This window comes from Panthera uncia (assembly GCF_023721935.1).
Source record: "Panthera uncia isolate 11264 chromosome C1 unlocalized genomic scaffold, Puncia_PCG_1.0 HiC_scaffold_3, whole genome shotgun sequence".
NCBI lineage: Eukaryota > Metazoa > Chordata > Mammalia > Carnivora > Felidae > Panthera > Panthera uncia.
The window spans coordinates 61,133,486-61,152,545 of NW_026057584.1; the positions used below are offsets into that span (position 1 = coordinate 61,133,486).

Here is a 19,060-nt window from a genome sequence, read left to right on the forward strand (position 1 = left end):
ATCATACGTCAATACTGTAAAATCTGGACTAACCATCCTCTCAATATAAAAGTATATTTCTACAAGGGAAATAATTTCTTGTGAGTAGTTACAGGATTTCATAAAGCTCTTGGAAACAAGATAGTTGAGAAGTCTTTATCAGAGTGCTATAATTTTGGTTATTGAACTTGAATATTCAGCTGTAAATGTTCAGCTTAGTGAACACCAAAGAGTTAAGATGGAAAGTAGTCATGCAAGTAGAGAAAGAAAAGCAGTATAGAACGGAATTAGAAATTAGTAGTGGAGTAACTGAGAACAGTAACTCAGAGTAGTAGAAGAGAGAGGGGAACTTTATTGTGGAAGAAATCTTTTTTGTGTGTGTTTTTTGCATGCCTAAGTGTCTTTTTCTCCCACCTTTAAGGTTCAAAGATCACCCAACGTTAAATGAAAGATATTTATTACTTCATCTGCTTGGTAGAGGTGGCTTTAGTGAAGTGTATAAGGTAATGTAAATTTTTTTCTTTTCTTCACACTAATGGAGCACAGATACAGGAGTACATGGTTAAAGAGGTATTTGTCTTGGGGTGCCTGCATGGCTCAGTTGGTTAAGCATCCAACTCCTGATTTAGGCTAGGTCATGATCTCGTGATATGTGAGTTCAAGCCCCGTGTCAGGGCTTAAATCCTGTGTGGGATTCTCTCTTGCTCTCTCTCCTGCTCATGTTCTCTCTCTCTCTCTCTCAAAATAAATAAACTTAAAAAAAGAGAGAGGTACTTGTCTTTTATTGATTGATTTTATGTTTCAGCTCATTACAAAATAGTCTGGTGGCTTATGTTGTCTTGTCTCAAGAATCTGGACACTATCCTTGTGTCATGCTGATATCTGACACCTAGTTATCAGTAGCCAATCTGATAACAGTCATTAGAATCAAGAGTGGCAGGTAGCCATCTAATATAGTACGTTTATGGAAAGATTGTACCCCTTAAGCATGTGTCACAAGTATTACATGTCCTGAATTTACCCAAATTTCTACCTATTTTAAGGCCAGTGTTTCTTAAATGCATCTCTGTAAATGTAGAAAAAGTTTTAGTCACTGTGTTTAGTGTTCTGTATCTTAACCTTTTTTCACTTTACATTGTATCTTTCTGCCCAACCTTTAAAATTCTGTAGTTCCTAAGGTCTTTTATCATTCTGTATACTCCTTTTCAAATACAGGTTTCCCCAGCTATCTAAAATAGAGCATTACTGTGCAACCTTTCATAAGCCAAAAGTGGCATAAAGGGAAGCGTATCTCCTGCTTTCTGAAGTTTTGTCAGGCTTCTTCACTTTTTACAAAAGACCTACATTAGAGGGGGTGCCTGGGTGGCTCAGTCGGTTAAGAGTCCATCTTTGGCTCAGGTCATGATCTCACAGTTTGAGCCCCTCATCAGGCTCTGTGCTGACAGCTCAGAACCTGGAGCCTGCTTCGGAGTCTGTGTCTTTCTCGCTCTCTGTGTGCTCTGTCTCTCTCAAAAATAAACAAACATTTAAAAAAAAAAAAAAAAAAGACCTATATTAGTGCCTGTGCTCCCTAACCTAAAGAAATCCAGAGAGGATTTTTCACTCTTACAAAAAAAGCCATTACTGGGGGCACCTGAATGGCTCAGCCAGTTGAGCGTCCATCTTTGACTCAGGTCATGATCTCATGGTTCACAAGTTCAAGCCCCACGTCGGGCTCTGTGCTGCCAGCTCAGAGCCTGGAGCCTGCTTTGGATTCTGTGTCTCCCTCTCTTTCTGCCCCCTCCTCTGCTTGTGCTTTCTCTCTCTCTCTCTCTCTCTCTCTCTCAATAAATGGAATGAAGGAATGAATGCCATTACTGTATCAGTGTACGTATAGCCATTCTACACCTTCCTTCTGAGCTCCATACCTGTTAGTGTACATAACTTAGTCTGTTTGCCTCACTTGGATGCTTCATATGGACTGAAAACTTAGGTCTGAAATAGAAGTTACCTTCCTCTTCTCCAAAACCTTTTTCTTCTAACACTGCTCCCCACTTCAGTACATAGCGTTACCATTCATCTGCCCAAATGAAAAACATAGGAGCCATTCTTCATTCCACCTCTCCCTTAACTCCCTTCCCTCCACATAAAACCAGTCCCTGCTGCCTACTGCTACTAATGTCATTAAGCTCTCAAATCCAGCAATGACCCTTGTCCTCTCTTAGCCCAAGGTCTCCTTGTCTCTTACTTGCATTGCTGCCTGAGCCTTGTTCTTAATCACCTTCTTTGGGGCACTGAGTTTCTCCAATTTTTGATGTATGTACTGTAGCTAGAGTGGCCTTTTTATAAAACGCAATCTGATCATCTCAGTCTCCTGCTTATAAGCCCCAGGGGCTTCCCATCTGCTCATAGCTAGGATGAAGTCATATTGAAGGTTGTACTCTCACCTTAAATTTCGATTCTTACAGAAGGCTTCCCAGTTGATCTGCCTTTTATAGTTCCTTGTTGACACTTTGTGCTTTGTTATGTATTGGTATAGTCAGTGGTTAAGAGTTTGGGTTCTGAAGCCAGACAGGCTGGATTTGAATCCTGACTAGTTCTGACTCCTATTTACTAACTGTATATACTTGGCCTTATGACACCAACTCTGCTTCAGTCTTCATCTGTGAATAGTAACAGTACCTACATCATAGCATTGTTGTAATGATTAAATGAGCTATCACAGGGAAATCACATAGAATATTAGTGTTTAGCAAATGTAAGCTCATCAGATTATTAGAAATCCTCTCTGTTCAGTGAGACAAGGACTGTGTCTTCTTGGTTTACTGAGGACAAACCTAGATTCTAGTTCTGACTCTCGGAAATAATACGGGATTTGGATTCAAAAAACTTCAGTTCTGATCTTAGTTCAACTATGAGTCATTTTGTTTTTGTTTTGCTAAGTTGGATGAGCATTAAGATTCGTGGGCCCAACTTTCCTCACCCATCAGGAGTGATCTGTGAGCTCTCTCTCAATTCCTGGTTCTCTGATTCTAACAATAGTTCATCCTCAAGCACTTAATGGTTCAAGTAGGCTTACCCAGGCCACGAAATAGAAAAGAAGATCATAGTAGCTCACTCTGGATCTAAAAATCACCAAAGTACAGTTAGTACTAGCTCAGCCTTAGAGTTGCCCAGTTTTTGAGTCTGCTAACACCTTTCATGACAACCTTCTGCCACTGCCCTACAGTGTTTGCACTGTTTTTAATGCCACAGGTGGGGGCTAAAAGGGGTTTTTCTTTTTGAAGAAAAGACTTATATAGCAAATAGAAAAGGCAGATTGGGCCTAATAACTTGAATCTTCAATACTGATCTAGATACTAAACACCACTCTTTCCAGCCCATTCAAAAAGCCTTTTTGTGGTGGCCAGGTCCACTGGGAAAGAAGCAGACTGTAAATCAAAAAATACAGACTTTTTTATCTATACCAAGGTGGAAAATACTGAATCAGTTGCTCAGTAATTACCACATTAGCCTATGGGAAGGGTATACTATACTCCCCTAATCTTGAGAGAAAGATGTATCATATATAAGTCAAATATATATTGATAACTTTTATTAGTGTACTTAAAATTTTATTCACTTCTATTAATTATCCTTTATGCTTTTTTGCATTCTTTCACATGAGCTTCTTTTACTTTTATCCTTTTCTATTTCTTTAAACTTTTAATATTGTAATTAGTTCATGTTTAACATTTTATATGCTCTACCCTATTTAATCCTCTCAACAACCCAAACTTTACAAATGAGACTAAGGCTAAGAAGCTATTAGCACAAAGTTCTATAGTTGATGAGTTCTTTTTTTTTTAATGCTTATTTTTGAGAGAAAGAATGTGGGCAGGAGAGGGGCAGAGAGAGAAGAGAGAGACAGAATCCGAAACAGGCTCCAGGCTCTGAGCTGTCAGCACAGAACCCGATATGGGGCTCGAACTCATGGACTGTGAGATCATGACCTGAGCGAAAGTCAGACACTTAACCCGCTGAGCCACCAGGTGCCCCGTATAGTTGATGAGTTCTGCCTCCAAAGTGAATATTCTTAACTACTGCATCCTATATTATTTCTGATCTCAGGCTTATGTGACAAGCAGTTTGTGTTTCCTGTTTATTTTTAGGTTAAGTTGATGGGGGTGTGGGGAGTAGGGACTGGGGACCTTCATTCTTATAAATATGTACCTTGTAAGTGTTTATTTATTTATGTATTTTACATTTATTTATTTTTAATAGAGACAGAGCACAAGTGGGGGAGGGGCAGAGAGAGAAAGAGACACAGAATTCGAAGCAGGCTCCAAGCTGTCAGCACAGAGCCTGATGTGGGGCTCGAACTCACAAACCGCGAGATCATGATCCGAGCCGAAGTTGGATGCCCAACCAAATGAGCCACCCAGGCGCCCCTTAAGTGTTTTTTTTTTTAAGGGATACCTTCAGGGGCACCCAGATGGCTCAGTCGGTTAAGTGGTTGACTTCAGCTCAGGTCATGATCTCGTGGTTTGTGAGTTCAAGCCCCGCATCAGGCTCTGTGCTGACAGCCCGGAGCCTGGAGCCTGCCTCTGATTCTGTGACTCCCTCTGTCTCTGCACCTCCCACGCTCACTGTCTGTCTCTCTCAAAAATGAATATTTTTTAAAAAGTTTTTAATAAAGGGACACCTTTATGTATAAATCACAACAGAACCTAAATTAGTAGATCTCTCTTTAATGACATTCAAGTGTGGTTTTTTTTAATTTATAAATTACCCACGACCTTAAAAGAATACTAATCATTCTTAATTTTTTTATGTAAGAATTAGGCTGATGATTTGAACAAACCAGTATAAGAACCTTTTTTTTTTAAGACAACCAGTGAAAATTGAAGACAAGTTGGGTATTAGAAGAGATTTTAAGAAATTATTGATGTAGTTAGGTGTGATAAAATGATATGTGGTATGGTTATGGTTATGTTTGAACAGTTTCATAATCAAAGTTTATAATTTTTTAAACAGGTGGAAATTGTTAGGAACCTGTTTATTTTTAAAGAAGTGGGGAGTTGCTAGAAAAAGGTAGAGGAAAAAGGTTTGCTTTGTCCGGCCCATAAAAAACACACTATAGCCATCTGTTCTGTTGGCTGCTTACTGCTACTGCCAGTAGAGAGGAGCCAGATCCATGTGTAAAGAAGGAAAACAATAACTTTGTTTTATCTTGATTCAATATATTGGTACTTACGAACTTGAGTATGAAAATTCACATTAAAGTTTTCTCTGATGTAGTATGATGGACTTTGTATCTTGTTTCCAGTAATAAATGTTTCACAGAACTATATATAATCATAGTTCAAAAACTGTAGTGTATGTTCTCATTCCATATTACTGCAAAAATCATCACCAAAAAATTTGTAAAAATCTCTTCAGCTATTCAGTTGATCTTCGGTCCTAACTCTACTATGCCTTGAATTCTAGGCTTTTGACCTTTATGAACAAAGATATGCTGCTGTGAAGATCCATCAGCTTAATAAAAGCTGGAGGGATGAGAAGAAGGAAAACTACCACAAGTAAATATTAATACTTTCTGGTTTGTATCAAGTGAAAGTACATTTAATAGTCACGGAGAATGAATATACTCTCTTTTCTCATAGACATGCCTGCAGAGAATATAGAATACATAAAGAACTGGATCACCCTAGGATAGTTAAACTCTATGATTATTTCTCCTTGGATACAGATACGTAAGTGAATATAAGGATTTAGTTTTTAAGAAAAACTGTTTGCTTTTTTGCTTTCCCTATTCTGTTATGATACACACTTCATTTCTCCACTGTGATAATTATTGGGTGATATTTTAAGTCTAATTTTTTTTCTCTTCATTGTAGGTTTTGTACAGTGTTAGAATACTGTGAAGGCAATGACTTGGATTTCTATCTGAAGCAACATAAATTAATGTCAGAGAAGGAAGCTAGGTCTATTGTAATGCAAATTGTAAATGCACTAAGATATCTCAATGAAATCAAACCCCCTATTATACATTATGACCTTAAGCCAGGTAATTAATAAAATTTGTCAAAATAATTTTATTTTTTTAAGCTTTAAAGACTGTGGTTTTTATTTATTAAGTTATCTGCAAATATGCTTTGTGGTTTAGCTTTTTACAAAAAACTCCATGGAATACTAGAAGAATTTAAAATGTTTATTGTGTTACCACACTTTAAAATTATAATTTGTTTACATTTTTAACTATGTATTTTTAAATATCTGTTTGTTGCCCACAAGTCAGCTAGCATAGTAATGTGTTTCATCTATGTGTCATTGAAAAAAAAAAAACCTTATATTTTGTTCTTAGGAAACATTCTTCTGGTAGATGGCACAGCATGTGGAGAAATCAAAATCACTGATTTTGGTCTATCTAAGATTATGGATGATGATAGCTATGGTGTAGATGGAATGGATCTAACTTCTCAAGGGGCAGGCACTTACTGGTAAATGTATAATTTATTTTGAATTGAAATTGTGTAGACTACTTTTTGTGAGAGTTTAGTTTTTATGTTCATGTATTTTGGAGATTACTGTGGTGAGGGGGTACTAATACGAAGTTTGAGTCCAAAGAGGGAGATTCCTGTCATCAGCCTTCTCTTCTCATCTGCTCTTAACTATAAATATGAGGTAAGTGAAGGGAGAATGACTTGGCATCAGTGAGTGACTTCAGTATCTACCAGCCAGAAACGCCTCACATAGAAAATTATGGATTTTCTTTCTGTATATTCAAGTGATGTTTATCATGAGTAAAAATACTTACGTGAATATAACAACGTAACTATTACAAGCAATAGTCATAAGCATGAAGCCCTCATTGTAGAAGTTTTTTGGTTTTTGTTGAAGATGAAGATTGCATTGATCTTACAATGGGAAAGAAGTTTAGCATATTCTTGGTCTTTGGACTTGACTCTCAGAAATCCCTTTTAATAACTTCATATGTATAAACTCTGGATAGAACTATAGATTCATAGATCTAAGTCTAAATGAGTGTCATTCCCTTCAGAGTACCAAGGTGTTGACAAAAATCACTTCTCAGTGAATTTTCAAACTTCTGGTCAAATTCACCAAAGTGGAGAACATAAGACTATAAGATTTCAAAACAAACTTAGCTTAGCAAAAGGAGTAAAATTTTAATTGGAGAGAGAACTGTACACAACTTCACTGAACAGGATGGAGACTAGTTTCTAGAACAGTCTTCACACAGCCTGGGCACATAATAACCAGTTCCACAGGATGCCGCCGGTCTGTGTGAACTTGACTTTCCCTATATTCTTCTAAAACCATTTTACTCTCAAATTCTGGTTGTACCATTTTCTAGGAATATGAGTAAGATAGTAGGTCATGGATTTTTCTTCCATATTTAAAGAAAATTATCAAATTAGTAACCCCCTAAAAGTTAGTATCCTCAATCAGCAGTCTTTAGAGTTGCAGCATCGAGTCTCCTTTATAGAACCCTGGATTCTATGGAAGACAGCTTGACGTAGTAGATTTAGACAGTTCTGAATAATAGATCGTCCTTCCTCTGCAGAGTTTCCTGCTATGTTGTTTCCCTCGCACTCCGGCTTTGCTAGTGGAGGTCTGGGCAAGGAGATTTACCTCTGACAGGAGGGCTGGAGCATTTCCATGTAGTAACCTGGAATGTATTTCCCATAGAAACGTTTTTAAAAATGGTTTTAAGTTTTTTAGCTGTGTGTTTGGTAAACTGGGATGTTCTCTACAGTCTTTTACAATACATATATATAGTACTTTCACAAATTACATCTCATCCCCAGAAATGTATAAACTATTTGTCAGTTACCAGTTAGAAGGAAATCAGTTTTGTGCCCCCTTTCCTCTCAGGCTTCAAATGCAGTTTTTCACTAAGTCCTGGTGGTCATCTCTCCAGCTTTGGGTCTCTCTTCCTACAATTTCTCTCTTTGGTTCTACCCTTTTGCCTCAAGAGACATTGCAGCATAGTGTTTACAAGCCATTCTTGTTTCATAAATATACACAAAATACATATTTTTATCATAAAACAAGTCTGGCTTTTTACTTGATTTGGGGGGTAGAAAAGGATTTACATTCCAAATAAATTATTGGTCATTTTTATTGGTTCTTTTTCAAAAATTTTTTTTTTTTTTAAGAAATCTATCCATTTCTGCTGAAATGTAAATGATTTTATCATAGTGTAAAACTAAAGGAAAAAAAAAACTCCTTTCCAGGATTTTTTAAGTTTATCTAAATTTTAAGGTGGGAGATGCTTGCATCCCTGGTGGATTTTTTTACTTACAATCTAAGGTGTGACAAATTTATTTTTACTTTTCCTTTATATAAAATTATGAACTTAAAAATAGAAAATAGTATTTTTGAATTCTTAACATATTTCAGATGCTGCCGTGTTCAAAAACTACACATTGAATAATAAGAGCTCCTTGAGCTCTGCTCACAGTTTAGTGGGATTTTAGTTTAATGCCATAATAGAGGTACCATAACATCTGCTGGTTACGTAGGGAGGGAGCAAAGCTCAGCCTGGAGGAAATAGAGAAGGCTTATGAAGGTCCAGTGGCTCTTAAAAGAGAGAAAGTACTCACCAAATGAATTGGAGTGGTCAGGGAAGGCATTAGAGATTCATATTAAGCATAGGAAGGTGGTGGGTAGTGGGGGTGGATGCAGCAGAGGGCATTGTTGGGGAACCAAGTGAATTGTTTTTGCCTAGCCAGTTTGAGGAGGTGTGAGGGTGAAGGAGAAGAGGGAGTGCAGATTTTGGAAATTTAAGTTGCTTCTAGATTAGGATGGGTCTGTGTGTACCAACAAGAGCTAGGAGGTCTTAAGCTGGTGGTTCATGATGTTGCAGTTTTTTAAACAGAAGAACCAGGTGGTCACATAGGTGCTTTAGGAAGAGAATTGTCTACGGTTTGAACTCAGGTGAAAGGGCATGGGAGAGCATTTATTATTGCTTGCTCAAATTAGAACATTGTAATTTCTAATGATTATATATATATTGTCTACAGAAATGAAAAATTTGTTAGTATATATAATACGTATACATAATATGTGTATATTGCAGACTTCATCACAAAGTTGTAGGTTTTGACTCTAGAGGATGTAAGTGCTTCAAAAGTTTTGGTCATTTTCATTGATAAAAGTCCTAAGGTTTTATGTATAGATGACAGGAGTGTTCTGGGTATTCTAAATGTACATTGAGAAGGCTTTAAGTTACAGATTCTTAACAGTATCCTTTCCTGTTTTCTACCCTCCCCACCCCACCCCCCAAAAAAACTATAGGTATTTACCTCCTGAGTGTTTTGTGGTTGGAAAAGAACCACCAAAGATTTCCAACAAGGTTGATGTATGGTCAGTTGGAGTCATCTTCTTTCAGTGTCTTTATGGTAGAAAGGTAAGTTAAAGTATGCAGGATTCTGCTGTGTGGAGATAAGTTGAATTTCCTTTTTAAATGCAAAGTTTAACTAACTTCAAGTCAGTGTAGATCCTTCTAAGGAAAGCCAGGCAGCTTACTTAAGTTGTTTTTGGCATCCCTACCCACCCCCCCCTTTTTTTTTTAAAGTAAAAGAAGCTATCTGTTAATAGTGCTAACATTTTCTGCTATGTAGGGATATTGGAAAGTGGAAAACACTTTTCATTCTCCATTCTATTTGCTCACATTGTCTCCCCTCCTCCTACTCAGTTTAGCTTTCTCTGGGAAACTTCATCAAACTTAGCCTTAATTCTTTCCAAACCTCTCTTTATATTGAAGTCAGAACTGTGAGCTGCCACAGACTTTCCCATCCCTGAGTTGTCATTGAAGGGAGTGTATTGTGATCAAGTATTTTATTCTTTGGAATTTTCACAGACGTTTTCACTGCTTCTTACTCCTCTAATCGTATTTCCGTTTTTTGACCAGTCATAATTTTGATTTCTTTTTATATTTTTATCTTGATTATATTGTAACAGCATTATTTTCTGTGCTTATTCACAACGTTTAAGCTATGTGGAGGATTGATTAGATGGGTTTACTCAGCCTGCTCTCAGAACCTTGTTTTAAGAAAATGCATCCCAAGTTCCAAATAACTGAGGACAAGATTTTTTAGAATACAAATCATTTGTATCTTGGGGATTCACTGATAATTACTCGTAGAAATTTCTCACAAAATATTTAAACATTTTATTCTTTTTTTTTTTTTTTTAAGCCATTTGGTCACAATCAATCTCAACAAGACATTCTTCAAGAAAATACAATATTAAAAGCCACAGAAGTCCAGTTCCCTGTAAAACCAGTTGTAAGCAGTGAAGCAAAGGTATTAAATTTATGTAAATAGGTTTTGTGAAGTAATTCTTTTCATAAATTGTGCTTAAAACAAAGTACAATTGACTTTTGAACCACACAGGTCTACTTAATGTGGATTTTCTTCAGTAAATAGTACAATACTGTAAATGTATTTTATGATTTTAACATTTTCTTTTCTCTAATTTTTTATTGACAGAATACAGCATTTAATATGTATAACCTACAACATATATATTACTCAACTGTTTGTTGTTGGTAAGGCTTCCAGTCAACACTAGACTATTTGTAGTTACATTTTTGGGCGTTTAAGTTATATTTGGATTTTCAGTTGTGCCCCTAACCCCCACATTGTTCAAGGGTCAACTGTACTTACAAGTAAAGTAAAAGGGATCACTACCACAGTGAAATCTGTCCCGTTGGGACTGGTTATTTGCTCTGGAAAAGTGTTTCTTCGGTCTTTGGTTTTGATAGTTTTGAAGACCCAGATACAGTCCCTGATTCTTTGATCACACCAGCTTGCTTTGTGGAGAGCAAGGGAAAATCACAAACTTATGTTAATACTGAAGTATTTTAAGTGTATAAGAAGTAATAAAAGTAGTAATAACTACCATTTATTTAGTGCTTGTGTGCCAAGCATTGTGTTGATACTTATTTATTAACAACCTTATGAGGTGTAGATCAGTTTCTTGTTATTTCCATTTTATAAAGTAGGAAGCCAGCTAAGCCACCGTAGAAGTACTTTGTCCAGAAGCAAACTGGCTAGTAAGTAGGAGAGCTGTGGACCAAAGTATTCACTTACGCTAGACTCCAGATGCCACCCTACAGTAGCTGTGGAAAAAGCCTGACCTCTTCACCACCTGTGCTTCCATGTAGCGGTCTGTGAATCTGTAATAGTGGCTTCCTGTAGTTCTAATCCATATGTCTGTGTGGTAACACAGAATAGCCATTTCTAATTAATAGAATGTTTACGGTACTTATATCTTCCCATCTTCATCCTGTTGGCCTTTCACATTTGTATTTTCACTCCTGCTTTGTTATCCTTCTCACAAAGCTCATTTCTCTGTGAGCCCTGTTGGCATCTTTTCCTTTTTAAAACCTATGAAATTGCTGAGAAAAAAAACACATGAAGTTCCCATTTTTTCTGGTGTGAGTAGTCTAGGCCATAAGGATAATTCATAAACAGGCATTATATAGTTTCTTAGAATATAGATAAAATACTGCTAGATGTTGCCTCTCATTGAGGTCATAGTGACCTTCATAACTGAAGATGTACTTACTAGGGTTTTTTTGTACTCTGAGTGTGCTTCTTGGAACCGTCTTGTATTTCATTTTGTCTGTTACATCTTAACTGGTGCTTTAGCAAGTTATTTGGATGACTCTTAGAAGATAATTCATTATGCTTCAGAATAAGAACATCACGTATTTTTCATAAGGTAAATATGTCTCCTTTAAAAGGAACCTGACAATGTTGGCATCTAAATTCTGCCTTCATGAGAACAGAAACTAAATGAATCAACCGGCAGAAATGACCAGGCATGAATGTAGTGTGCCAAAAGGAAGTCCCATTTGACGATCCCTGAGTCGAGCCTTAGGCTCTTCCTAGGTTCCCCAACCTCAGATCTGGGATGGGGAAGATCACATTGTTTTTTGTGGGGTTTTGTATGTGTTCTTTTTCAGATCTCATCCTTACAGAGTACACCTTTACCAAGTACCTCCACTGACCTGGTGTGGGCATCTGAAGTACATTTTCTCCTTGTAGACTTCCTAACCTTGCTGTCAGCAGCTTTTCATCTTCTAAAACTCTGCCTTGAACATGTCAGTCACTCTTGATATTTTTTTCTCCATGTTGGGTTTCAATGACCACTCAGAAAATGATTAAGACCTAAGGATTCGGAAAAAATTTTAGTAAATATTAGCTAATACCCAAGGTATAATGATGAGAAAAGCTAGGTTTTGTTTTTAAAGAAAAAAAATTACTTACAATGAATTTCAAACTGAGAAGGTGCAGAATACTTTTTAAGGTGATTAAGATTTGATTTTGAAGTTATATATCTAACTTGTAGTTTCCCTACAAATGCTTTAATTCATGAATGTATCTGGAAGTTGGGAATTTCAAGACAAACTGCTAAAGTTATTTCTAGTGTCAGGATTAAAAGGAAACAATCAGTTATCCCTTGAGAATGTTTTATCTGTTGCAAAAATTGGATGAATCTCTCAAATATAGTACTGAGTGAAAGAAGCCAGGCAAAAGAGAACATAAGCTATAATTCCACTTAAATAAAGTTCAGAACAACCAAAACTCAACTACAGTATTAGAAGTCAGGAAAGAGATTATTGTGGACAGAGCCAGTGCCTGGAAAGGGGCATGAAGAGACTAGAGGTTCTGGTAAAGTTCTTTTTCTTGTTCTGGTTGCCAGTTACGTAGATTTGCTTTGTGCTATACACTCAGGATTTGTGTACTGTCTTGTAAATGTTAGATTTTTTTTAAAAACAAAAGGCCATTTTGAAGGACAATATATAAAACCAGTTTGAGAAGGAAAAACAGATACAGATTATATTCCATTGGTTTTTTTCAAAAGTGTACTGATACATGATATTAACCTAAGAAACAAACCCCAATAGAAGTATCACTTCAGCATTCCCTTCATCTAAAGAAAGATGTTTAAAAAGGAAAGAAATATGACAAAAAGCGGCATCATACCCTGTGGCCAGAATAAACTGATAGTAAAATGGAAGGAGGGTGAGAGGAGTCTCTCAGTAGAAGAAAAATTCTAAGAGTTTACAATTGTGTAAGGAAAAATGCAGCAGCTTTCCATATTCAACATAGTATTTGGAAGTTCTTGCCAGAGCAAGTCGGCAAGAAATAGAAATAAAAGGCATCCAATTTGGAAAGGAAGAAGTAAAAAGGTCACTATTTGCAGATGACGATATATATATAGAATATATATATATATATATAGACTAAATAGACTGCACCCAAAACTAATAAAAAAATTCAGTAAAGTTGCAGGATATAAAGATCAGTACGCAAAAATCTATTGGATTTCTGTACACGAGTAACAGAAATTAAGAGAACTGTCCCATTTACAGTTGCATCAAAAAGAATAAAATTAGGAATAAATTTAGCCAAGGAATTGAAGGATGTGTATGCTGAAAACTTATAAAACATTGATGAAAGGAATTGAAAACAATACAAATAAATGGAAAGATACTCTGTGCTCATGAATTAGAATATTAAAAAGTCCTTACTACCCAAAGCAATCTGAAAACTGAATGCACTCCCTATGAAAATTCCAATGGCATTTTTCACACAATCCACACAATAGACTCCACAATCCTAAAATTTGTACGGAACCACAGAAGAACCCTGGATAGCCAAAGAACAAAGCTGAAGGCATCAAACTGCTTGATTTTGAACTATATTTCAAAGCTGTAGCAATCAAAGCAGTATGATATTGGCATAAAAAAGGGAAAAATCAGTGGAACAGAATAGAGAGCCCAGAAGTAAACCCATGCATAGATGATTAATTTATGACAAAAGAGCCAAGACTATACAGTAGAGAAAGGACAGTTTCTTCAATAAATGATATTGTGAGAAGTGGACCACTGTCTTACACCATACATGAGAATAAACTAAAAATGGATGAGAGTCTCGAACGGAAGAAAACACAGCCAGTAAGCTCCTTGACATCAGCCTTGGTGAGGATTTGTGGATCTGACACCAAAAGCAAAGGCAGCAAAAGCAAAAATAGACAAGTGGGAGTACATCAAATGAAAAACCTTCTACATAGCAAAGGATTCGACAAAATGAAAAGGCAGCCTACCAAATGGGAAAAAATATTTGCAAATCATAGCTGATATGGGGTGAATATCCAAAATATATACAGAGCTTGTACAACTCAATAGCAGAAAATAATCTGATTGCCCTGAGCAGAGTATCTGAATAGACACTTTTCCAAAGAAGACATATAGCTAACAGATACACAGAAAGGTGCTTATCATCACTAATCAGGGAAGTGCAGATCAAAACCACAGTGAGCTATCCCATCATACCTGTTATAATGGCTGTTAGAAAGGCAAGAAACAGGTATTGGCAAGGATGTGGAGAACAGGGAACCCTTGTGCACAGTTTGGTGGGAATGTAAATTGGTATGGCCACTGTGGAAAATAGTATGGAGTTTCATCAAAAAATTAAAAATACAATTTCCATGTGATCACGTAATTCTACTTCTGGGTATTTATCCACAGAAAAGGAAAACACAAATTGGAAAATACACCTGCACCTCTGTGTTCACTGCAGCATTATTTACAGTAGCCAAGACATGAAAACAACATAGTGGCTGAACATGTGTGTATGTGTGTGTGTATATGTATATATGCATGTATATGTATATATACATGCGCACACACACACACACACACATTTATGGGATATTACTCAGCCATGAGAAGGAAGGAGATCTCACCAGTTGCAACAACATGGATGAACCTTAAATGCATTATGCTAAATAAGTGAGATAAGTCAGAGAAAGGCGAATACCATCTAATCGCACTTGTATATGGAATCTTATTAAAAAAAAAAATCCAAGCTCATGGATACAAAGAACAGACTGGTGGGAAGCAGGGAGTAGGGGGTGAGCAGAATAAGCGATGAGGGTAGGGTCAAAGCTTCCAGTTACAGAATAAGTCGTGGGGATTCACTCGTATAAGGAATTTAAGATACAAAACAGAAGATACAAGGCACCTGAGTGGCTCAGTTAAGTGACTGACTTCGGCTCAGGTCATGATCTCACGGTTCATGAGTTTGAGCCCCGATTCGGGCTCTGTGCTGACAGCTTGGAGCCTGGAGCCCCCTTTAGATTCTGTGTCTTCCTCTCTCTCTTCCCCTCCCCATTCATGCTCTGTCTCTCAAAAATAAATAAAATGTTAAAAAATTTTTTAAAGATACAAAACAGATGAACATAAGGGAAGGGAAGCAAAAATAAGGGAGAGGGGACAGCATAAGAGACTCTTAAATATAGAGAACAAAGGGTTGGTTGTGGGAGGGTGGATGGGCTAAATGGGTAAGGGGCATTAAGGAATCTACTTCTGAAATCATTGTTGCACTATATGTTAACTCATTTGGATGTAAATTAAAAAATTAAGTCATGGGGATGTAATGTACAGTATAGTGACTATAATTAACACTATATATTTGAAAGTTGCTATGAGAATAGATTTTAAATTTATCAAATGAAAGAAAAATGGGCTCCTGGGTGGCCCAGTTAAGCATCCATCTCTTGATTTCAGCTCAGGTCATGATCTCAGGGTTTATGAAGTGAAGCGCTGCATCAGGCTCTTCGCTGACAGTGTGGAGTATGCTTGGTATTCTCTCTCTCCCTTTCTCTCTGCCACCCCCCCCCCCCCCAACCCCTGCTGGCTTACTCACTCTCACTCTCTGAAAGTAAATAAAGAACAGTTGTAACTTTGGTGATGGATGTTAACTAGTTACATTGTGCTGGTCATTTTGCAATATACAAATATCGAATTATTAGGTTGCACACTTAAAACTAATATGTTATAGATCAGTCAGTTATACTTCAGTTTTTAAAAATAATTGTCATCCAGCAATTCCACTTTTAGGTATATGCCCCCCACCCCAAAAGGCAAGGATCAAATAGATATTTATATACTATTGCTCACAGCAGCATTATTCACAGTAGTCAAAAGGAAGAAACAATGCAAATGTCAGTCAACAGATAAATGGATAAATACAATGTGGTAATTGCATGGAATGGAGTATTCAGCCTTAAAAAGAAATGAAATTCTGATGCATGTTACAACATGGAGAACTCTTAAGCGTTATGGTAAGGGAAATAAGCCTTAACACAAAAGGACAAATCTTACTCTACTTGTAGAATAGTGGTTACCAAGTGCTGGGGGAAGGAGGAGTAGGGAGTTCTTGTTTAATGGATACAGAATTTTAACTTCTGCTTTGGATGTTAGATAAGTTTTGGATGATGAAAATGTTCTGGACATGGTCAATCTTGATGTTTCACAACATGAATGTACTTAAAATGCCACTGAATTAACTGCATATCCAAAAGGGATTAAAATGCTAATTTTTGTTCTAGCTGTAAATTTTTTTAAAAATGAGATGCATCTTTCCAACAGGAAGTTTAAACGGTAGCAATAATCATTTAGACTAAAATGAACCACTAAGGATGAATTGAGTTGAATTTGAAGAATTTTATTGCTACAAAATTTTAAAGATTTGAATACTAATGAAATGAAATATATTTATTAAATGTGTTCATCCTTCTGTAGGATGATTAGAAGGGGCAAAAATTGGGGCACCTGGGTAGCTCAGTCAGTTGAGTGTCCATGATCTCACAATTCTTTAGCTCGAGCCCCACATCAGGCTTACTACTGTCAGCACGGAGCCCATTTCAGATCCTCTGTTCCCCTCTCTCTGCCCCTCCCCCCAAAATACACTTTTTTAAAAACAAAAATTTTAACTTCTGAATTTTTTTTTTTTAAGGCCTTTATAAGACGCTGTTTGGCCTACCGAAAAGAAGATCGGTTTGATGTGCACCAACTGGCAAATGACCCATACCTTCTCCCGCACATGAGAAGATCAAATTCTTCAGGAAACTTACACATGGCTGGCCTCACAGCATCCCCCACACCCCCTTCTTCAAGCATAATTACTTACTGATTTTCCTCCAAAATTGGCATGGTATCTTTGAATTGCTTCCAGATACACACTTGAGTTTGAGAGCATTTGATTGTTTTTGTTTCCTTTTTCACACAGACATGGTTGTTTGTGAACTGAAGTTCTTCATAGCGTCATTTGTATGAGAGTGGATCATGGACAATGAATAAAGTGTACACTTTGTAACCTTAAGCAGTGAAAGATGACTGCCTATTGCACAGAAACAGGAATACCATACTTAAGGAGAAAAATCGTTGTTTGGGGGAACACTGTAAATAACGTTTATAATACTTAAATACATTTGGTTGTTACTAGAGAGTTCTAATATGAAGGGTAGTTTTTCATTATTTAAAAACACACGGAAAAAATATTTCTAACACAAGAACTATAGTGCCTGGATACATTCTTCAGCATTCAGCAGTTAACCTGCTGAAACCAAAGTGAGAACTGAATGGCAGTGACAGTTGTGTTTTGTAGTAGTAGAATGTGAGAGTTAGCATCTTTGGACAAAGTTAGACTTTGTCACTTGCCTATTCTGGCTTTTACCAAGTTGTACCTCGGAGTCACATGTCCGTTCCCCACCCCACACACACTAGTCATGTTAACGGGAAAGCTGTTATTTCTAGATACTTTACACCTTTGACAAAAGGAGCTGCTTGTTTTGAAATCAGTTGAATTCGCTAAATTGCATTATCTCTGGTGTTTTCAACACGTTAGAATTAAGATTATTTTCCCTTTATTACCAGGCCTTGTTCATAAACAAGTGATAGTATGTGACCAAATGTGGACCAGACCAGTTCTATGCAGGATAATGATAAAGTTCCCTTCTAGCTCTATTGTAAATTGTTGTACAGATGTTGTATTTCAATTACCAAGTTTCAGCAGCTTATTCTTGTACAAATGTTTAAAAATACGGCTTTTCTAATTGGATATTGTATTTTTTTTAAGTCTTCTTGAAGGCGCTTTAATTGCTGCTAAATGACGTTGCTTCTTGGCTAAAAAATTTAATGACCTCTTTAAAGGTGCAAGTTGACTGTACATCATAGAGAGATATTAAAGGTTGGCATTCATTAACAATCAAGGCATGTAAAAATGATCCTTCTTGGACATATTAGGGTTCACTAAATCAGTTTCTTGGGTTCTAGGGCTGTGGAGCACATAGATACTAGATTTATAAATTGTTCATGTTTATCCTACATTTCTAGAAGGTTCTTATCAGCAAGGTGGGATGATGGTCCCATAAACAAGTTTCTTGTGGTTTGTACAGATTTGTTAAAATGTGAACATTTTCTAACTGCCTTGTATGGTAGAAACCATTATTTTTCAGGATGTTGTATTTTACTCCTGTAAGAATTATTTGTCACATTCATAATGCTGATACTTACATGTAAGTTGTCCATGTTGCGGAAAAAGGAGGTGATACCACAGATTCTCCTTAATATTGTACAGTTAAACTGTGGCTCTTATTTCTTATGTTGCAAGCCATTTTGTTTTTTCATTGTACATATAGACACATTGTCTCTTTAAGATGCTGCTGAAATTGTAGAGAATGTAGCCAAAACAGTAATAAACAGTGACAATTAAAATTTAAGGACTATGAAAATTACATTTGAAGGGAGCTTTCAAGACTTAGGATATTAACTGACTTGGCTCCTTAAGAATCAGCTCAGTAAATTCTTTAAGTGTACTTCAAGTATCAAGTGCTTCAAGCTGTTTAAGCAAATCTAATAATCATTATCAAGGCTAGTCCTGGGTAAGTAACATTTAGCACCATGAGGAGTGGCCTAAGGGCTACTATACCTGTTCTTCCATAGATTAAGACAGAAATCTTATTTTTAAAAAATACTGATATGGTAACGGAATGTTAGCATTCATTGAGTGCTTTAGATGCTGCCTGCACATTTTTCAGTTTTGTGGAGTTTTCATCTTTCCAAATCATAAAGTACTGTCTTCACATAGTAATTGTCATTTAAAGTCCTGAATTAAAAGAAAATGCCTGGTTTTCTAAGTTTTAGTGAGATGCTAACACTAGGTCGAATAAGTGGTATGGACTAGATCACTGCGTTGTCATACTATTTTCAAGTGAGTGAAAATGCCTCGTAGTG

General features: G+C 36.6%; 1 protein-coding gene across 8 annotated transcripts in view; it reads left to right on the top strand.

Moving 5' to 3' along the window:
- The window catches only part of TLK1 (tousled like kinase 1), a 194,716-nt gene extending 176,170 nt beyond the window's left edge, over window positions 1-18,546 (top strand). For all 8 annotated transcript variants that reach the window (XM_049616037.1, XM_049616029.1, XM_049616030.1 and 5 more), the window contains 8 exons: window positions 401-482; window positions 5,428-5,519; window positions 5,604-5,693; window positions 5,838-6,007; window positions 6,305-6,440; window positions 9,262-9,373; window positions 10,164-10,271; window positions 16,782-18,546. In XM_049616037.1, the coding sequence (XP_049471994.1) occupies window positions 401-482; window positions 5,428-5,519; window positions 5,604-5,693; window positions 5,838-6,007; window positions 6,305-6,440; window positions 9,262-9,373; window positions 10,164-10,271; window positions 16,782-16,958 (967 nt within the window). In that variant the 3' untranslated portion in view covers window positions 16,959-18,546. The remainder of the gene's footprint in view (window positions 1-400; window positions 483-5,427; window positions 5,520-5,603; window positions 5,694-5,837; window positions 6,008-6,304; window positions 6,441-9,261; window positions 9,374-10,163; window positions 10,272-16,781) is intronic.
- The last annotated feature ends 514 nt before the right edge of the window (window positions 18,547-19,060 follow it).